The 22,582-nt window shown below is 30.2% G+C and overlaps 1 protein-coding gene across 1 annotated transcript in view; it reads right to left on the minus strand.

Annotated features, from left to right (window-relative positions):
- The window catches only part of LOC122269824 (transient receptor potential cation channel trpm-like), a 255,102-nt gene that overhangs the window by 126,280 nt on the left and 106,240 nt on the right, over positions 1-22,582 (minus strand). The window contains exons 2-3 of the mRNA XM_071187014.1: positions 6,485-6,561; positions 2,598-2,799 (exon numbers count right to left, since the gene is read on the minus strand). Of these exons, the coding sequence (XP_071043115.1) occupies positions 2,598-2,799; positions 6,485-6,561 (279 nt within the window). The remainder of the gene's footprint in view (positions 1-2,597; positions 2,800-6,484; positions 6,562-22,582) is intronic.

Here is a 22,582-nt window from a genome sequence, read left to right on the forward strand (position 1 = left end):
ATCAAAATCTTGGCTGATTTCAATGTGCTGTTGGATGTTGTCCGCCATTGCTTCTGTGGTTAACGTCACGTTGTAATCCAACTGCAGTTGAGTTGGACGGCAATTGTAGTTCAAGATGAGCGTTCGAAGACGTATACTATCAAACTCACAAATGGACCAATCAGAGGTTAGAGCTGATTTCCAGTAAGAAACCAGGCCTTTAGATCCATCGAATCTCCCAATACTTGATCTAGAAGTCTCTTTGTATTCTGGGTTTGGTTCAAAATTACAAGGCTACACAGTTGAACATTGGTAGTCGTTAACTCAGAATTGGGTCGTAAGTTATAATTTTCCGTTACAAGTTTCGTACAAACTGAATTTAAGATATTGGTTAGTTTCAGCTTGAAAAAAAAACAACACTTTTACGAATTTCAAATTTCGTTAAGTTCAGAAATTAAAAAGAATGTTACAGTGTGAAATCACTTTGATAAAAAATGCTACTCCATCATGCCTTTCTTACTAACATTAACTAAACATTACATTTGATCATTATATATTGTTGAAAACAATGAGGCTCTGTTTTATGTTAGAAAATAATGCTCGGTAACCTTCAATCGATCAGTGCTATTTCTTTGTAGAATGAGGAAGTTTGAAAGGGTAGCGGAGCTTTTGTGGAAAAGAGCAATTAAGGCAATTAGTATGTTCTAGATTAAATAATTTCTTACTGTAGAATATGTTTGCAGGTAATACTAACTAAATAAAGAGCACCTGTAAATCAATTAGAAGGAGAACTTTACCTTTTAGGAACCCAGGCACTTTGGGAATGTACATAATTTATTTTGAAAATGTGTCATGGCAGAATTTACTCTTTGTTAACGAAATAAGATGAAAGAGGATCTATTTGCCCAGTAAATTTCAATTCAAATGAGCAAAAGAAATGCTCTATCAGAATTTCAAAAGGTGCACACTGAATTTAAAAGAAAAAGAATAATGTACTTTCATGCATTTGAATGAATATTTAGATAGTATTTAATTTTATTCTAAGCATCTTATATTTTCTCATTAAAACTTTGAAGTACAATAGTACTAATTATCAGGAAAAGATAATTAGAATATTCCTTTCAATTTTTTTACGACGAGCAAACTGTACCTGATTATCGCAGCTCTTTAATAGGCATGATATTTTAATTGTTTGCGTTTTTCATAAATAAATATACAAGAGTCTGACAAAAATATGAAAACACTTCCATACTAATTCTATGTAAACAATCCTTCTTTTAGCATCAAATGCTTTGGAAGATTGCAAAACTGATGGCTCAATTAGACAAATCACGCTTAAAGCTTTTAGAAAAAGAAAAAAAAACACATTTTTACCCCAACGCTTCTCCCAACAGAAGCTTTCACCCAATAGAAACAGCAAAAACGAATGTTATTATTTTATTTTTATCTTTCCAAGATTTTTTGAATTCTTTTTTATATTTATTGGAATAATAAGGATTAACTTAAAATCTTAGAGGTATATTGTAAAATTTATTACCATATAAAATATTCAAGAAAATTTTTCCAGGTTTTACAATTCTCAAAAATTTTTTTTGGATGTTTAAAAAAATTGCCTTCGAAAATAATAGTTTTATGTTTTTAGCCTTAATTCACAAAATCACTGAACCGGAAGATTTCTGTAACCCCTCAGTTGAACCATTTTTTTTTCTCCAGAACTGTTGTGTATAAATATTTTTGAGATTGAAAATGATTCATACCAAGAAATTCATTTAGCTATCATCAAAAGTTAATTTAATCTCTAAGACCATATTTATAGTGGGAAGGTGGGTTGGATTTTAATTTTATCCACTGTAAAAGTAGGCTATAAACTTGAATTGCTGTGCTTATAAAAAGTATTAACCTTTTCCGGCGCAGCAAATTTTGATTGAATTTGTCAGCATATTAGCAATGGGACTGAAGATCGTGATTTGGACTCTGAATTATTCTGGTTACTCAGTACAAGCCCTGGTGGGCTCTTACTGATTCATCGGATCTGACATGACTCACAAATATAAGAGAAAAACATGGTTAGTCATATAGTATTTGGAGGACACAAACATTAATATAGGAAAAAACAATGGCAATCTAGGTTCACAATCAGCGGACCCATCGGTTGCCCGCAGTTTCTGGTGGTTTGACCCCCGGTTACACCAGGCAGATATATTGTATATGAATGGTAATAAAATGAAAAAATAGGCTAAGTACAATATTTACATTATTTCTTGGATAGTATACCAACGCATAAGAAAAAGATTGCCAGTGGACTGCGTCTAAAGTCTTTCATTAACGAAATCGCTGTTGGTTCTAGATTGTACAAGAGTGTAACAAGCGCTTTGCATTAGCTTATAGCTCTGTATTTCCATCTTTGTGAAAACAGAATTATGAGTAAAGAAATGTACTTGAGCTTGATGAGTTCTAAAGAATAGTGGTTTCTAAAAAATGAACGTTTAGATGCAAGTAAGTGTAGATGAATAAGTTTTGCGAGACTAGACACAGCACCGGAAGGAGTTAATAAATTGTTTTCAGGAATCTATCTTCTTAGGCCACCTGTGTATTAGTTAACAATTTTAATGGCCTACCTGTGCCTTTAGAGGGTGGGCACTTCCTTGAAATTCGATGGTCCCAAAGGCGTCTGTAGGACTGGCAGCCGTGTGTCGAGATGGACTCCAATGTTCGTCAGCTGATGTTTGAGATGATGTGTGACTGTGAACGCTGTGTGCCCTATATAGGCTTTGGCTTGCACTGACAGGATGGTTGGCCAGCATACCCCCACACCCACATCTAGAATTGAAACAAAAATTATAATTAAAATAAGAGTTTTTTTTAAAATCTAATAATGAGTCGAAGTACAGAAAAAGTTTATCTGCGTATAATGCGCTAGAAATAACAAATCTCGAATATTTGTGAGTCAAAACTCACAATTTTTAATATTACCTTATTTTCTGGAAGAAAATACTCCACATAAATAAGAACAAAAATTATTGCAATGGACGTTTCTTAAAAATAATTATTAGGCGAAAAAATATTAATAGTTGCCACTAATAATTCGTAAATATTATCAAATAAAGGACAATCTGAGGAATATCGTTCTTCCTGAAATATATGCTTATTTATAATTGATTGGAATTAAAGGAGGTGAAGCATTTATTGTGCCGGTGTTTTACTGTGCATTTTTGAACGTCCAAACTCATCTTTAAAAAAAAATCTTAATTTACTTGAGCATTTGTTATATTATTTAAGCTTTTCGGTCAGTCGAATACCAGATAGCCGGGGTTTTACTGTAGTGAGGATGATTAGCTCTTGCTACTATACAACTATTTAGAGTTTACGATTGCATATAACTTATTGTCAAAAATTGTCTAACCTAAGTTAAAACAACGAGCCACCCTGGCCGACTGGTCATTCGTTAAAAGCTCCGAAGTATCAAGGAAGCTAGTTCTGTGTTTATCTGTGTAAATACCATCCTAACACTAGTCTTAACTATCTTAATGATGTTCTTTTCTAATTCGTGCTATCTACTCTTCAATTGGGGCCTCCCTAGCCGAGCGATATCGCAGGCCAAACACTGTGCGAAATGTGAAGGTGGCGGGTTCGAATCCCGTAATCCTGGATGTATTCTTCGTGATGTACTTTAATTAATTCTTCTATCTGTCCTCCTACTTGACAAAGAATTACCCCTCAAAGAATGGTATTTAGATAAAGAATCGTGTATGAATAAAACTGAGCACATAAGCTTAAATTGAGCACACAAGCCTGCAAAAGTATGCAATTGAAAGTTCTTCAATTTGACAAGGACTTAAGATGTGTACTTTGTATTGAGTACATAACCGTACACATGAAGTGGCTACTAAACATTTAAAATGGTTTAAAACATTTGTTGCAGCTAGACTTGCTATACTGCATAAGAATGGATTAAAGCTCGACGATTTCAAGGCTAACAGCATAATGGCAGCAATGTGGTTTGCATTGCCCACAGGCCACTTTTACTACTCAGACGAGCTAGTGCGTATTGATCTAAACCGGTTAGCCTTAGAAGCCTGGTCATGCACAATGACTGCCCTGTCCCTTAGCTACTGTTATTTTTTGTCTACTATAAAAATGCACTATTACATATTAGTATATAACATTTTACAAGTTAAATAATAAAATAACATGGCTGAAATATAAAAGCAAAAAAATTAAAGGATGACTAAAAATATTCTCCCACTACGTACGTATTTTGACGAAACCAATTTCAATATTTTCGAACTTAGCATCATTCGATTTCATTTCGAGAAACTTTGTATTTTATTGTTTCTCTTCAATTTAACATATTCGCATCGCATGAATAGAATTTTCGTTTCATAACAATGATAAGTTTTCGCCAGGAAACGAGAATTTTCATTTTTCATTTCTGCTGTATATCCGATAAAAAAAAAATACTAGTAACATCATTTTATTTATAGCTTAGTTTAGTGAACAGTTAAGGTTATGATGAACATAGTGGAAACAAAAACGCGCACGAAACTGTTTGCTACATGACTGCTATGAAACATTCAATTTGAAATATATTTTTCAATGCATATTTTATTTAATTAATTTGTTTCGAATGCATTTATATAGCAAAATAAGAGAAATTTCATATGCACTGACATTTATGGATGTTTTAATATCGTAAGTTATAATAGTTTACATTATTATAACATGCATAGTTTTTAGAATGGGCTAAAAATGTGCATGTATAAAAGTGTAATTCATGAAAAGCAGATAATTTATGAATATATAAAATTAATCGATTTTTCAAAAATATCATAGGTTTATTTCGATTACTTTTGAGTAGTGGTGCTCAAATTCATTCGGCCATAGTTATAGTTGGGAAATTCTGATTTTTGCAAATAGCCAACGCCATTGGCTAGTTGCATTGCAAAGGCAGTTTGCAAAGAGTTGAAATTTCCAATTAATCTAAAGCAATTTGAATTAAGCATCTTCTTTGATGAAAGTATAAGTATATTTTTTACTACCACTTTAAAAATGCATAGAAAATCTCTCTAAAACGTGTTTCCGCAGCTGCAAACTTCATAATTATACTTGTTTTGATTATCTTAAAATTTGAAATTTCCTACTGCAGTGTTTCCCATGAAATAAAACCACGTTGATTTTGTGGCAGAAAAATCAATTCGAACTAAATATACGAATTAAGAAAGTCTCTATCTACACATATATCAACAAGGATTAACTTAGTTCCTGCGCCTACTGAGCAGGGGAAAAATCTAACATAAAAAGGAGAAAAATGTTCCACTGTAATAACTGTTAATAGCCAATATATCGACCGTGTTTATTAATGACCTGAAATGTGTGATGTTGCGTATCATTTATTGAAACCTGGGGGACATTAGCATATATATTATCCCAGGCTTCAATGATGGCAGCCTTCAAACGGCAATAAATGGGTTCCCAGCTTCTTTTGCTTCTCATTGGGCAAGTTAAGTGTACCACCATCACCTGTAATATTAAAGTTAACCTAGCTTCTCCTCTACGTCGCATAGAGGCTATAGATTTGCAAAAGATGCTAGAGATTCATTTATTGCCTTTTATAGAGAGAACTGGTGGTACATTTCAGACTTTTAGCAGGACAATGCTTCAATTTAAGTTTGAAAATCTTCAGAGTAGGTTTTTTTTTGATAATAGAGTAACGGCCTGTTACTCTATTATCCCCGAAATTGTTATTTCCCCGAACCTCAATCCCCAAGAAAACATGGGTACAAACCTCAATGGGGCTCTTTATACCAAAAAGTAGCAGTTTCAATGAGTGGAAAAATTGAATGCTGCTTCCCTAGGATAATATTCATGCTAATGTCTGGCAGGGTTTAGTAAGTGATACAGAAATCATATGTTTTTGTTGATATGTAAAAATGGTTGTTGGCTATTAACAGTAGTTGCTATATATCGGCAGAATTCCTTTTTCCCCAACTATTTTTTCACTTATCCGATTTTTTTCCTAGCCCAGAAGAAGCAGGGCCTAAATTACTTTATATAAATGTATTTGGATATAGACTTTCTTGATATACACGTTTCATTCTTATTGGGTTTCTTTGCGGCCAGTTATGGCCCTAAATCAAAGTGGTGGCTTTTTTTTCAAGAGGCTCACTGTAAAATTGGTGAGGATTTATTATTAATCCACGGTATTATTTACAATTACACACTATTTACTATTAATTTCAACAAGAGAAAATCCTTTTAAAACATTTCCTTTTAATTGTTTTTATTGATCTTAATAAAATTTTGTGGGGAACATTTTATCAAGCTTAAAAGTGATTCATAAAAGTATAGAGATATTTTTACCTGTTTTTTTTTTATATAAAATATTGTATTCCGACATAAATGTGCATGTTTTTTTACTTATTTGTTTGGCAAGGATTCTATAAAACATATTGTGAGATCAGCACCTTACATAATACTTTTCTGTAAGTCAAAGTGAAAAACTTACCGGCCTGTTTCTTTTGTAGCAACATATCGAATGCACTCTCGTTTCTGGAAATGCTGCTCCACCCACAACTTGCTCATCTAAAAAATAAAGTAAGCACTGTTTAATATTGTTTTACAGCTTTGAAAATACTATTAAGTACTATTGATAACGGTACATTTCTACTTTCAATCCACTACCAGTAGCATTGAATGAATTTAAAAAAATGTACACCCTCCAACTACTAAAGAATATCCGTAATTTCATCAAATCTTTCAATTGGTAGTGAAGGTAGCATACTAGTATTTTAATAAATAAAAATTAAAAGAATTTCACCCAGAAATGCATATAAACATGGTTTATACAGATAAATAATGTGAGAGATAGACAAAAGGTCATGCTCTTAAGTTCTATTAAGCATTTTATTAAAATTCACTTAAAGAAATGTAAATACTTTTAATGAAAAATTCTGCTTTAATTCTCAACTACGAAAAAAATTTATTTGGCTGAAACATTACTTTTAAGAGGGTATGAAATGTTTTACCTCAGATGTTAGAGATGACAGAGAAAAGTAACTCTAATAAATACCCTAAAATAGAATGTTTTATATTCTTTGAAATGTTATTATAAATGGTTTAAACTTAAAATTTTCTAGAATTGAACTGATTTTTACACAAAGAGGAAAATAAATGAAGAAGAGATTGCGGATAAAATTGATACAAATAAATAGTCAACAGTAGCATATTTTAAATCTTTAAAAAACTATATTAAACCATGTTACATCATAAATTGAATTTATTAAACCAAGATCATTAATAAACTACCACTTGAAAATATTTATTTGCTATCCGAAGCAAGTTGACATCTCTGCAGATACGTATAACAGAGATGCCAACTGCTCCGGACGTAACAAAATAATTCAAAAAACGGTAAATAACAACAAACTAAAATTTCTGTATATTCGGTTAACTTAGTTTACTTTTTGAAGTGTTTAACATGCTCAACTATAACTTGAACTAAGTTCTATTACAGTGTAGAAGTCCGCTAAGCGGACACTTCACACTTTCATCTGTGATTGTGCCCGTGGGCACCTGGAATAATTGCGTTGTAAGTGGATAATGGCGGTGGTCAGATTAAATCTGCATTTAATCTATACGCATATTTAATAAATTATTTATATGTTTAAGTAACACAAACGGATGGTTAAAGTTGGTGAAGGCTCTGCTACAACAGTGACCCGGTCGTCCTGATATTCAACCACTCATACCGGTTTACTCACTGTTCTAAATTGCTCAACTAAAAAAAAAGTGCCGAATTGTATACGCCTTCGATTTATATAGAAATAGTGGTGGATAAAAACCTAATAAATCGAAATTATTAAACTAAAAATCTAACATTTAAAGACTAGCACTCAAAAATAATTATCCGCTGTCCGGAGCAAGTAGGCATCTCTAGTATAATTCAGAAAACTAATGTGAATACTAGGTTGCCAGTTAGCACATCTTAGATGAAGAAGTCGGGACCCCCGCGGCAGCGGGCAGGTACTTCAACAACACTCCTATCAAGTCAAGTCAAGACTGCTAGGGTTTTTCGATGTTAAGTTATTTCTTCTATTTTTTATTTGTGAGTAATATAACTATGATACTGGTATTAATGTAAAAAGTAAAATTAGTCTTTTTTTTCTGTTTGGTAAATATTATTTTGAAAAGTTTTGCGACAAACTTTTAACAGACACTATGCATTTATTCATTAGCTTTGGCAAAGTATTCGCTTATGTTCTGTCTTAAAATATCTGAGGTGCCCTGAGTATTTAAAAATTAATGAGTACAGTCACCAGAATTCTAATTACAGAGATCCCAACTGCTCCGGACTCGCCAAAGTAATTACAAATAATGGTAAATAACTGCAAATTAAATTTTGCAAACATTTGACTATTTCTGCTGGCTTTTTAAATGGCATAGCATGACATAACTACTCTAAAGTGGTGAATTATATAAACCTACGAACTATTTAGAAATAGTGGTGGATAAAAATCTACTCAATTGAATTTATTAAACCAAGAATCGCAATTGATAAACTACCACTTTAAAATATTTATTTGATGTCCGGAGCAAGTTGGCGTCTCTGTAATTATCTGACACAAAGAGTGAAAACCGGTAACAAATCACAGGTTATTTGTTAACGGTTTTTACTCATTTCCTGTCTTGATATATAAAGACCTTCAGCCCTCCGACTCGATATATACCTGTGCCAGATGGTTCATCAGGCATACAAATATTCATAAACACCTCAAGATCCCGACATTATCACAATATATTCACAAATTAAATACAGATTTCTTTAACAAGGCCATAAAATGTAACACAGCTAACTTCAACCAAATATTCAACTTTGAAAACTACAAAAAAGATATAAATTTCAGATCAATAGCCGCTCACTTTACATCCGGGGCCTCACATCACAATCATCAAAATAAATAATAGCCTCAACAAATTTCTTAATCACAGATCCACCCTATAGCATCAGATTCAACAATATTGAAAGATCTATCAAGCGTTTCCCCACGTAGACCATCAACCTGCTTCCAGTTCTATAGCCACACACAGTTTAAAGCAACCTGCTTTGTTTTATTTTCATTTATTCAAGCAAGGTACTTGAATCCCCCTCATAGCTACCACACTGACTGTTGATCACAAAGCAAATAACGCATGAACGCATGCTAAATAACGCATGAACGATGGGATAGGGGCAGCTTCGCGGCCCAGATGCCTAGCTAGCATAACTAAAGAACAAGATTTACATGGACTTTTTCGATATTATATACAGATTTCTTTAACAAGGCCATAAAATGTAACACAGCTAACTAATATGGACTTTCAGCCCTGGATTCTACCCATTCACTCAGACGAAATAGTTAGAGCCCCTGGAAGGGCTGATAACTAAGATATCTAATTTACAAAGATTTTACCCACTAATTTTTACGATAACTTATCTGCTATCTGATTGATGATAGATTAAAGCATTTGAATTTAAAACAAAAATATTTCAAGCAATGTTTTTCCATGATATAGTATCGTTACTTGAGAAAGAAAAATAAAGCCCAAGTGTTTTTTTAAATCCTTTTAAGTGCACTGTTGCTAGTCTAGCAACACATTCAAAAAATTTTACAAACCTTTCGAAACTTAAAAGTAATTACTTTTAAACCATTAGCAACCACTATTCCTTAACCTAAAAAGAGTCAAATTATGTTAATTCACTTAAAATCTATTAAGGACGTACTTTCCCGTCTGACTGAAGTTTTCTAAGTTTGCTGTTCCGCACATTAAAGTCACAATTTGTTTCAAGAAATTTTACTAGTAGTTTATATGCTTAAAAATTGAATTGAGAAAGTCCCCTGGTTATTTCATTAGTCTGCAGATATTAATAGTCTCCTGTCAACCTCGTGTACCTGATTATCATTAGCGTATAATTAAATATTTTATCGTATTATATATCAGAATTAAAATCGTATCTAAATGTTACCTAATCAATGTTATTTTAATAGAAAAAATATTTTTTCGATTTAACTACTTTAAAGTAAATCTTAGAACCCAAACTGAATCTAACAAAAACAGAATATTATAAAATTTTATTAGTTAACGGTTCAGAAGTGATCTTACTTCAATTGTATTAAAAAAAATTTCTATATTACTCTTAACAATTATTTCTAGAAATAAAGTGCAATAAAACAACTCAAACTCTTTAGTTATTGCACAAATCTTATCAGAATTAATCTCACCATAATAGAATCAGAATAAAAATCATTCACATCTAATCATTAAATTAGCTGATCTTATTTCTTAAGCATAACTGTTTTATGAATACAATACTTCTCTAAATTGAAAATATTTTATACCCAAACTGAATATTTGAGAACCAAAGTTTAAATAGGAGATTAAAACAGAATGTTATCAAATTTTTACAGTAGATGATTCAGCGCGCTCTTGCTTTTACTGTACTAAATTCGCTCTACATTTTTAATGACAGTTGTTTCTAGAAATAAACAGCAGAACAAGATCTCGGCAATCTCTCTTATTAGTGCTTAAATCTTATCATATCAGAATTAAAATCATATATGACCATTAAACTATCTGAGCAATCTTAGCTGAACTATTTTTCGATTTAACTATTTCCATAAATAAAAAATATTAAATACCCAAGACAAACTGGATCTTTGAGCATAAAAATTTAAATTTAAAATAAAAATAAAAAAATATCCGATTTTATCAGTTGCTGATTCAAAGAGCTCTTGCTTCTACTGTACTGAATTCTCTCTCTATTCCCAATAATAATTGCTTCTACAAATAAAGTACCATAAATCTCGACAAGCTCTATTAGTGCTCAAATCTTAATCCTGCTGTCCTATTAGTGATCAAATCTTAACCTTACTGGTCTTGTTAGTGCTCAATTATTAACCTTACTGTCTTGTTAGTGCTCAAATCTTAACCTTACTGTCTTGTTAGTGCCCAAATCTTAACCTTACTGTCTTGTTAGTGCTCAAATCTTAACCTTACTGTCCTGTTAGTGCTCAAATCTTAACCTTACTGTCTTATTAGTGCTCAAATCTTAACCATACTGCCTTATTAGTGCTCAAATCTTAAAGTAATAAAATCAGAATTAAACGCAAGAATTATCAGAATCTGTCATAAAATCAGAATTGAAATCATATATAATCATTTTACTATCTGATCAATCTTATTTTAATAGCTAAACTATTTTTTTAAACTTTAGCTACATCCATGAAGAAAAATAAATACCCAGACTGGATCTATCAAATACCCAAGTATAAATAGAAGATGATAGAAAATGTTATCAAATTTAATCAGTGTAACACCATTTTCTGCAACTGTCTTATTAGTCTTCAAAACTTAAAGTAATAAAATCAGAATTAAACGTAAGAATTTATCAGAATTATCCGTCATTAAAACAGAATTAAAATCATGTTTATCCATTTAACTATCTGATTAATCTTATTTGTAATAGCAAAACTATTTTTTTTAAAATATAACTACTTCCGTAGAGAAAAACAAATACCCAGACGGAACCAATCAAATACCAAAGTTTAAATGGAGGATAAAAATGAACGAAAATGTTATCAAATTTTATCAGTATAACGCCATTTTTCTGCAACTGTACCGAATTTTCTCAACATATTTACTAACAGTCGTTTCAAGAAATATAAGAGAGCAATAAATCATCTCGACGAGCTCTCCACTTAAGAAAGCCCACAAGTATGAGAATTTTGGGTGATGTTTTGGGAAAGTTCTTCTGAATTCCGAGCAGGAATTACCTTATTGATCGAAATAAGAGAAAATGGAATGCCTTTACGCTCTGCATTTCCATAGAAATGAGATTTTCCATAAAGAGTGAGTTAAATTGAATTGTTATCAAACTAATAGCTACGAAATAGATCTTTTTCGCAATGGAAGAATCCAAATTAAGAAACTATTGTTTTGATTTAGAGGAGCAAGACAATTATTTTTCTTAGAAGTAATTAATGATTAGAGTGATTCTATTTCTTTGTATAACACAAAATGATCAATAGTCTAAACCGGTTTCTGGTTGTTGTCGGTGTTATCTTATTGGTCACAAAATTCATATGAGAGTATTCCGAATTAATATAATAAAAAAACCGAAAATCTCAGGCAACAATTTTAAAATTAATAAAACTTATGACGGTATTTATATGAATAATTATTTATTTCCTCTTATTTAATGGTATTTGCCTGTTGTAAATTCTTAAAAATATTTGTCTCTAGTATTGCTACGTTTTTAACAATGATAATTATTCACAATTAAAGGTTTTAGTAAAAAGGTGTCGTTACTTTATTAGATTAGAATGTAACATATTACATTACATTACATTATTACACATATTACATTATTACATCGAATTTCCTGATAAACATTCCTTATAATTAGATTTCGATTTCATGTCAATTTAACACGTTCACGCATGGGAAAAGTGAAAATACTGGTACGGGAAAAGAGAAAATTCTAGTAGAAGAACTATTTCAATATTAGATAATATTCGGATGGAGTTAATCTATTCTCAACAATAACAATTCACTGTAAGGAAATTTATCACGGCGATGAAGCAATTCGATATAAAAATTGCATCCGTTAAAAACAATTGGTAGTTATGGATTTTTATTATTCCAGGAAAAAACAAAAAATTTAAATTTAGTGTTACCAGTTTTTACTCCGGTGCGCTGCCAAGATGAGACAATCTAGCGTGACCCACCGGTGGGTCACCCCGGAGCACGTGTTAATGAAGAACTAAAAATGTCAATGTTAACAGATTAAACATTTTTAAATCTTTAAATTGAATGAGCTATGAACCAACTACTACGATTTTGGTAAAATATTTTATTGAGTGGTAGATATTAAAAAACCAAAGCTATCAAAACTTATGGTAATTTTGCTAACAATTTAAAAGCCTCCTAACGAAAGTAGAGAAACAAAGTAGAGCTGTATATGAACTTTTAAATCAATTATAAGTAGTTCCGAGTCAAATAAGTTGAAATGAACATAAAGTAATTAATTAAAACAAAAATATACCTATTACTTGTATAAATTTTTACAAAAAGCGTTATATGCTGACAGTCCTGTAGTTTGTGTGCGACGATGAACAGGTCACAAGTCTCTTTGGTAGACATATTATTTTTTAAAAGGATAAAAACTCTGTTAATCACTCAAACAATTAATCATTTTCATCAATTTAAAATAAACAGGCCATTTGTCAAATTATAATAATATAATCGTGCTAATGAGTTCTGGAATATTTTAAACCAAAGTATCAGCTAACAGAAAACAGTCATTTGGTTTAATCGTACCCACAAATATTACCTAACTTCCATAAGAAATATTTTTTTATTACTGGTGAATATTAAGTGGGTGAATTAATGCTTTGAGACAAGTTGGATGCTTGGTTTGTACTAATGAATTAAAAACTGATTCTTTTTTTCTCTTAAGACAGCGGATGGTATAGGAAGACAACATTGATAAAATTTCCGAAAAAAATTTAAATAATTATATAAACTAGATTTGTTTATTATCGGAAAAAAGATAGAAAACGAGTAAAAACATTAATGTCCTCTCTTTTTTTGTTGCGAGAATCTAAAGTTACAGCTTTATATTCATTAGATTAGTAGTTCTTTATTTTTTTACGATCCTGGAACCCTAATTGATTGGCCATCTCTTAGCGGTACCCCAAGAGTTAGAAGAAATTTCATTAACAATCGTGAAAAAAATGAATTAACTAAAGACCATTATTTATTTTAAAAATATTTAATGAATTTAAATATTATTAATTAATTTGGACATATTTAATGAGTAAATGAAGAACGACATTTTTTTTTCTTCAAATAGTTATAACAATACTAGTTTTAAAATTAGGTTTTTTGTCAGATAGTTGAATTTGCAAGCCTAAAATGGCATCTAGTCTAGTTCATAATTAGGATTTTATTGTATGCATAAACTGAAAATGAATGTGCAATAAACGTTGAGAATAGTTATCAAATCAATATTAATTAACTAATGAAAAGTTAATTGGATATAAATTTTATTGCAGGGTTTCGTAACTCATAATGTTGTCCAACAGATAATAATATACATTTTATTGAAGCCAAATTCATTACATTTCATTAACTCGTTAACGCTGTATTTGTTTCAGAAACTCTTTACGGTTAATTAACACGTTAACGTTTAACTCTATACAGGAACTCTTTACATTTCATTTACTCGTTAATACCATACTTGTTTCAAAAATTTTTTTAATTTAATTTAATCGTTAATGCCGTGGTTTTTTTTTCTCCCAGGAACTCTTTATACTCCATTTACTCGTTAATGTCGTGCTTTGTTGAGAAACTCTTTATATTTTATTTATTCCGTGTTTGTTTCAAAAATTATACATTTCATTTACTCGTAAATGCCGTTCCAAAAACGTTTTACGTTTCATTTATGCTGCACTTGTTTCAGAAACTCTTTACATTTCATTTATGCCGTGCTTGTTTCAGAAACTCTTTACATTTCATTTATGCTGCACTTGTTTCAGAAACTCTTAACATTTCATTTATGCCGTGCTTGTTTCAGAAGCTCTTTACATTTCAATTATGCTGCACTTGTTTTAGAAACTCTTTACATTTCATTTATGCCGTGCTTGTTTCAGAAACTCTTTACATTTCATTTACTGATAAATGTCGTGTTTGTTTCTGGAACTTCTTACTACTCGATACATTTCATAGACTCGTTAATACCGTATTTGTTTCAGGATAGTTTATTTTTAAGAAAAAAGCTTAAAGCATAGTTTTTTTTTTATTTCTTAGAAGAAAAACACCCTTCTAACTCTTAAATAGCAATGTGACCCATGTTAGTGACATAAAGTTTTTAACATAGGGTCCGTAACCATAGAAGTGTGTTTTTTTTCCAACTTAATTGCCAGTCAACAAAAAAAAAATATCCTCTTAATTTAAACATTTATGAACTCCCTCCCTTTTTAATAGCCTTTTTCACGTCACTGTAATATATAAAAATCGGATGTTTAATGTGTTAAATCAACGAAGAAGTAAAAAACATTTTTTTCCTATTTAAGCTATATGTTTATACTGACGAATAAAGTAAAGATGCGAAGTTAGTTTTAACATAATCTGATTAGTAATTATTTTAAATCAATTCAACCATTTTATTTACGTATGTGTATGATTTTATTCGTTATAAGATTAAACTCACTTCAATCTAGAAAAATATTAAGTTTTTTGATTAACCCCTTGGGGACGGGTGATTCAGAAAAGCATTCGTACAAAATCAGAATCAGGATGTAATTAAATAAAAAACGGTAACTCAAATGTAGTCGTTGCTAATTTGACAGACTTACTTTGCTTTTACTTTAATTATTGTTAGTCTAATCATATATATAATCAATGTTAATTCAAAGTATAACTAAATAGTTCTATTTTAAGTAATGGTGAATTAAATAAATCTAGCAATTATAACTCTGCCCACGAATAAACTGCTAAAGAATTACTTTGATAACCAGTTTTATCTTTTTGCCCTGATTGATACGGCTTTATGCTGGCACGCATTTGTGACAGTCGGCCCGAAAGGGTTAATAACTACAAAAAATAACTATAAAACTTCAAAGTACTTTTTTACTGTAACAAAACTTAAACAGACGACAGAAAAATATCACGTCAAAACTGTTTTTCTTCAGTATTATGTAAACTGACGTAATTAATATTCGATGAACCTAAGTGATAATCATTATTTAAGCAATATTTACATTTTTTCTACTTATTAAACTTAAAACGCAACATTTATGAGTTAAAATTATTAATTTTACTTCAATTTGTTTTTTGTTACGCATACATCAATTTAAACATGTTCCCACAGTTACGGTTCGTGAAAATAAACACAAATTGAGTACTTACGGTGAACCCCTGTGGGAAATAATCATACGAAGTTAAAGGAGTTTTTTTCGTTATCTATTCGAAATTTCTTAAGTGGAGAAACTGTATCGCATCCTTTTAATTATGAAATAATTGCTGCTTCACGAAACTTTTAATAATTTCCAACTAATTAAGTCTTAATGGAAAGCGAGTAATTAGTAAAATGTTTTGATCAAACGTTTTGTTTAAAGCCTTGAATAAAAGAGATTTTAATTATAACTTGCGGTTACAAAAAATTATTTTCTTGCATTAAACCAAAGGTAAAATGAAAATATGCTTTAAGAGTTAATGAAAAATAAATAACAAACAGAATTTGAATTTATCTGTTTCGTAAGCAAATCCACTAAATACTAAGTAGCAAAAATAAATATAAGTAAATTTAATTTTTAATTACATTTGAGTTTTAGTTTCAATTTAAGTAAACTCATTTCGATTTCTGAAGGAAAAAAACTTGTAGGAAATTTGAAAGTCAAGGTCAACTTCATATGATTATTAAGGATCAAAACAAATGGTCACCTTGTAATTTTTTGTTTAGAAAATTACATTGATTTTCAAATGACATTTTTTGTGACAAGAGAAAAATAAATTAAATAACCTATTACATTTGATTTCTTTAGTTTCAATTTTAGTAAAACTCATATTTAATTCATAATAATTATAATTTAATTACAATAATAATAATTTAATATAGTAATTATAATTCATATCTCATAATAATTATATTTTAATTTAGCAACAATTATGTTTATTGCATTTATTTTTAGAGCCAGTTTTCATTTTTTTTTAAAGATCAGTCCCTTTTGGATAGTTGAAATTTTTTGCTTAAAAAAAACCCCTGTAGAATTTGATCATATGAAATTTGGGGGTCAAAGGCGACTTCATATGATGAAAGAAAATCTCATTATTGTTCAAATGACATTACTTTTTGTGAAAAGAGAAAAATAAATTTCATAACCAATTACCTATGATTTTTTAGTTTAAATTTCAGTATAACCCAGATCTGATTCTTAACAACAATTAAATTTAGCAACATTTATGTTTATTGCTTTTGTTTTTAAAAGGCAGTTTTTCTTTAAAACAAAATAGTCACTTTAGGATAGTTGATATTTTTGCTTTTTAATTAAAAAAACATCTGTCGGAAATAATGATAAGACATTTTTACTGTCCAGGTGAACAATTGATCATTGAAGGTCATCATTGAAGGTCAAAACTAATGGTCCTCTTTATTTTTTTTCTCCGAAAATAACATTGATTTTCAAATGGCATTACTTTTTGTGACAAGTGTGAATCGCAGCATTTAGAATTATTTTGAATTTTACTGTTTCCAATTTCACTGTTAGGGCATAAATACTAAAAGTTAAACTTTAAAAAGGTCAAAGGTGATTAAAAAAATCTTGGAAGAAAGTCTTTTATAGTACAGTTTGACCTTTAAAATCAACTTGTTTCAAAAGTGAATAGACTAAAAGGGTATACATTTCATTCATTGCGCATTATTGAGAATTATATAAAATTGGCTAGATACGAGTAAGGTTTTTTTGGAGTACAGAAATATTTGATATTTTACTAGCTCTGAAGGTTATGGTCGTATTAGAGAAAAACTGAATAAGTTAACCTAGATCTATGAATTGTTTTGCTTCATGCAAAGCTTTCGTTTCTTTTAAAGTTAATTTAATACTTGGTAACTTTTGGAAATGGCTGCTAATAGTTTTCAAAGCGGGGAACAAAAATTGTTTTTCTCATATGGTCAAGGTCATGGCTAAGTATATGCCAAATATATTCCGAAAATGAACACCTGTGTTACCACTTTTTCTTTTAATTACTCTACTTTTTAACCCCTTAGGGACGGTTGATTCAGAAAAGCGGGGCTGACGCTAAGATAACCAACACATATGAGTATGAGTATGATTCAGAAAAGCCATCGTACAAAATCAAAATCAGGATGTAATTAAATAAAAAACGGTAACTTAAATGTAGTCGTTGCTAATTTTACAGACTTACTTTGCTTTTACTTTAATTATTGTTAGTTTCATCATATATATAATCAACGTTAATTCAAAGTATAACTAAATAGTTTTATTTTGAACAAAGTAATGGTGAATTAAATAAATCAAACAATTATAACTCCGCCCACAAATAAATTGCTAACGAATTACTTTGATTACCAGTTTTATCTTTTTACCCCGGTTGATACGGTTTTATGCTGGCACATATTTGTGACAGTCGGCGGAAAAGGGTTAAAGTTAATTTCATACTTGGTAGCTTTTGGAAAAGAATGTTAATAGTTTTCAAAGTGGGGCATAATTTCATTTTTTTCATATGGTCAAGGTCATGGCTAAGTATATCCGAAAATGAAACACCTGTGTTACCACTCTTTTTTTTTAATTATTCTACTTTTTAAAGACGCTAAATAAACATTTGTCATTAAAACCGGTGGGAGGCGAGAGAGTGCACAGGGAGTCTTCCCCCTTTTGTAAATTTGTAAATAGTGTAAATATTCTTTCTTTATCTTTATCTTCAATTTGTTCCCTATATTATGTATCAACTTGCGACTTATTATTATGTATGACTCAGACTTAATTTTATCAATTATTGTTCATTCTGAGATTTAACTTAATGTTAACGCAGCACCTCCCTTCCCTTCCACCACATATTATCCAATTTAGATGAAAGAGCAGATATCCATACATGGATAGGTACTCTGAAAAAAGTTGATTAGTTAGTTAGTAATTTGTCATTAAATTAATTCAGTTGGAAAAGCTTTCGCAAGACGCCGTTACAAGAAATGAGAAAATAGCAGGTAAAAAAATCATTGTATTTCCAGACTGTTTTGGGGTAGAATGAATAGAATATTCATTCTTCTGATCCTAAACAATATGACTAAGAGGCATTCCTGTATATATGCATTTTAATCGATTAACAAGTATCAGTAAATATGCATACCTGCCAACTTTTACGCATTTGGCGTAAAATTTTATTTCTGTATTTAAAGTGGTAGTAAAATGTATTCTTCCTTGCATTCATAAACTTAATTTATAACCTTTTTGCTCCACCACTATTTTTTAAAAAATTAATCATTTATATTAATATGTAATACTGTATTGATAATCCGCATAAGCTAGTTCAAAATACTGTGTATGTTTCTGCCTAAAATTGTAATTTAAATTCTAATTTGCTGCCACTGGGGAAAATCATCCTCAAAATGATTAAAAGTTGGCAGGTATGAATATGGTTCTTTTACTTCTCCCTAAAACAAGTTAATAATATTTTTATTATTTAAATAATATTTTTTCAAATGCCAATCATTTAATTTCAATAGGTCTGACATTTTTAATGGGTAGAACCAATGAGTTTGGATGCCCTGTTGATGTTTTTTTTTTCAAATGGCAGGCACTGAACATTATTCTTCGTCTTAGAAGATGCCGGAATTGTTACTCATTTCACGTTACGCAGTGGGCACCAGTGAACCAAAATCACGGAGGCAGGCAACATTACCCACGCATACCCTCCAACTTATGAGGATTTTGAAAATAATTCTTTCTAGTGGTAGCGAACCAAAGTAGACATTTTTAAAGCAAATGGATCTCTCCTAAAACTTTTATCAGAACTTAAGAATCTAGCCATATGGTCTGCACTTTTATAAGTAATAGTGGACAAGTTATGCTAAAATTAATGTTTTTTAAATATTAAGACATTAATTTTGCTACCGTCTGAAAAGAAGATTTTTGAAACTACGGAAATTCCGTAGCAGTTGGAGGGTATGCCCACGCCACACTGCCACAAACCCGTTTATAGGGTGGGCCACATTCACACACAACAGAGGACAGCACAAAGAGAGAGAGAAACATCCATGCCCAGAGCGGGATTCGAACCCGCAGCCATTGGCTTCACAGTCAGACGCGCTAACCGCTCGGCCGGCACCCTGTTGATGTTAAAAAGCGAAATCTAGCATGTTAACAAATGTATGAAAAGATAATCCTGAGACATGTTATATATCTTCAAAAAAGACATATTTTTTTATCTTAACTTTCATAAGTATATTTAGAAATAAAATACAAACTTTATCTACCAGTTTTCTTGTAATTATTACATTAATATAGTATTTATCATTTTTAGCATTATTAGTATTTCAAATAAACATGACTAAATAATAAAAAAGCCATCCTGTAATAACAAGTGGTGGCTATGAATTGTATAAAAAGTTTAATTATACTTATTATCATGGAGTAACTCTTTCTTTGTTTAATTTCTCCCCTAGGGCTCGTAGGAGCAAGATTTCTCAGGTTAAGGTCAAAATAAATGGTCTCCTTGTAATTTTTTTTTTCTTTAGAAAAGTGCATTGATTTACAAATGACATTACTTTTTGTGACAAGAGAAAAATAAATTTTTATAACCCATTACGTTTGATTTATTATTAGTTTTAGTATAACTCATATTTAATTATTAATAATTATAAATTACTTTAGCAACAATTATGTTTAATGCATTTGTTTTTAGAGCCAGTTTTTTTTTGCTTCTGTTTTTAAAGATTAGTCAAAATTGGATAGCTGAGATTTTTGCTTTAAAAAAACCTTTAGGATTTATTTGATCATATGAAAGATGCGAGTCAAAGTCAACTTCATATGAGGTTTGTAGGTAAAATGGCCGTCTTTTTTTCTTCAGAAAGTCACATTATTGTTCAAGTGACATTACTTTATGTGACAAAAAAATAAATTTTATAACCTATGATTTTTTAGCTTCAATTTTTAGAATAACTCAGATCTAATTCTTAACAACAATTTAATTCGGCAACAATTATGTTTATTGCTTTTGTTTTTAAAATAAAGTTTTTGTTATAGTCACTTTTGGATAGTTGACATTTTTGTTTTTCAATTAAAAAAGAACTTGTAGGAAATGATAATAGGAAATTTGCGCGTCCAGGTCAAATTCATATGATCCTTAAATGTCAAAACTAATAGTCACCTTGTATTTTTTTCAGAAAATTACATTGATTTTCAAATGGCATTCCTTTTAGTGACAAGTGTGAATCACTGCATTGATAATCATTTTGATTTCTACTGTTGTTCAGTGTCAGGACATAAATACTAAAAGTTGAACTTCAAAAAGAAGGTCAATAAAAAATCTTGGAAGAAAGTCTTTTATCGTAGAGTTTGACCATCAGCATAAACTTCTTTCAAAAGTAAATAAACCACAAAGGTATATATTTCAGTGTATCCGTAAAATGCGAATTATCTAAAAATAGCTAGATACGAATAACAGAGATGCCAACTTGCTCCCGACAGCAAATATATATTTTAAAGTGGTAGTTTATCAATTGTGATTTTTGGTTTAATAAATTCAATTTAGTAGATTTTAACCCACCACTATTTCTAAATAATTCGTAGGCTTATATAAATCACCACTTTATAATATTCATGTCATACGACAGAGAAAAGCAAACAAAAATAGTCAAATACTTGCAAAATTTACTTTGCAGTTATTTACCGTTTTTTTTAATTATTTCGGCCTGTCCGGAGCTGTTCGCATCTCTGCACTTATTTAGTGTAAGTTTTATCGATGTTAAAAACAACAAACATCGCGAGAGTAAAAATGGAAGTGAAAGCAAACTAATAACTGGCTGTTTTCATCACTTAATCTGAGCTCACAATTTATTCACGCTTCTCTTATTCCTTTCGAATAGTGGTGCGGTACTTAATATTTTATACACTTTAATAATTATGGCGTAGTAAATTGTACGGAAATATTTTTAAAAATATAAGGGACAAGGATGCGGCAGTTTTCCTTTATATCACGTAGAACACAACTAAGACAGAAAAAAATTAGGTTGAAAAAGATATTCTTTTCATTCTCTTCCTTGTTTTAATTAGAGTTTTTCAAACATCCCTGTAAGATTTTAACTCAGTTGTTAAAGATTGTTAACGATGGGTTGCTAAAAGGATTCTTAGAATTAAAAAAAAGAGTAGTAAGATAAAAAAGAAACCATTAAAACCAGTTCAATCTGGCAAATGTAGATAATTTACGGGGAAATAAAAATGAAGCGGATATTCGGAGAGGATGCGAAATTTTGTTTTTCTCTACTTTCTCGTCCTTTCACAAATTGTAGGGCTCTTATTATAATGTAATATTTTTGGAACTAAAAACAAGAACAGCTGTCAAATGAAAGCATGAAAAACGATTACTTTTATACCCCAATTCTGTTTTTACTTTCAAAAAATATACTTTTTTTAAAATTTACCAATGTAACAATCGAGTTCATGACTGAACCTTATATTTTTTGAATTTTGCATCTTAGCTATATATATAAAATATTGAAAAGAGAAGAAGAAAAATTATTGAAATGAGAAAGGTAGTTTAAAAAATAAATTAGTTATAAAAAGTTATTAAAAAAACTGGAAAACAAAATAATGAAAAGATATAATCTCTTTATTAGCTCACACGGTTATGTTTGCAAAAAGGAGTGTTTAACAAAACTTATTAATTTTCTTCATTTTTCTCTCTTTTTTTTAAATCCTTTTTGGCTTTATTGTATATATATATATATATAATATTGATAAAAAGAGCATAATCCAAACATTGAACTTGGAAATTAATTTATATAGCTAATTTTAACCAATAAATATAACTAAACTAAAACATTATT

Source organism: Parasteatoda tepidariorum, chromosome 10 (genome assembly GCF_043381705.1).
Source record: "Parasteatoda tepidariorum isolate YZ-2023 chromosome 10, CAS_Ptep_4.0, whole genome shotgun sequence".
NCBI classification, from domain to species: Eukaryota; Metazoa; Arthropoda; class Arachnida; order Araneae; family Theridiidae; genus Parasteatoda; species Parasteatoda tepidariorum.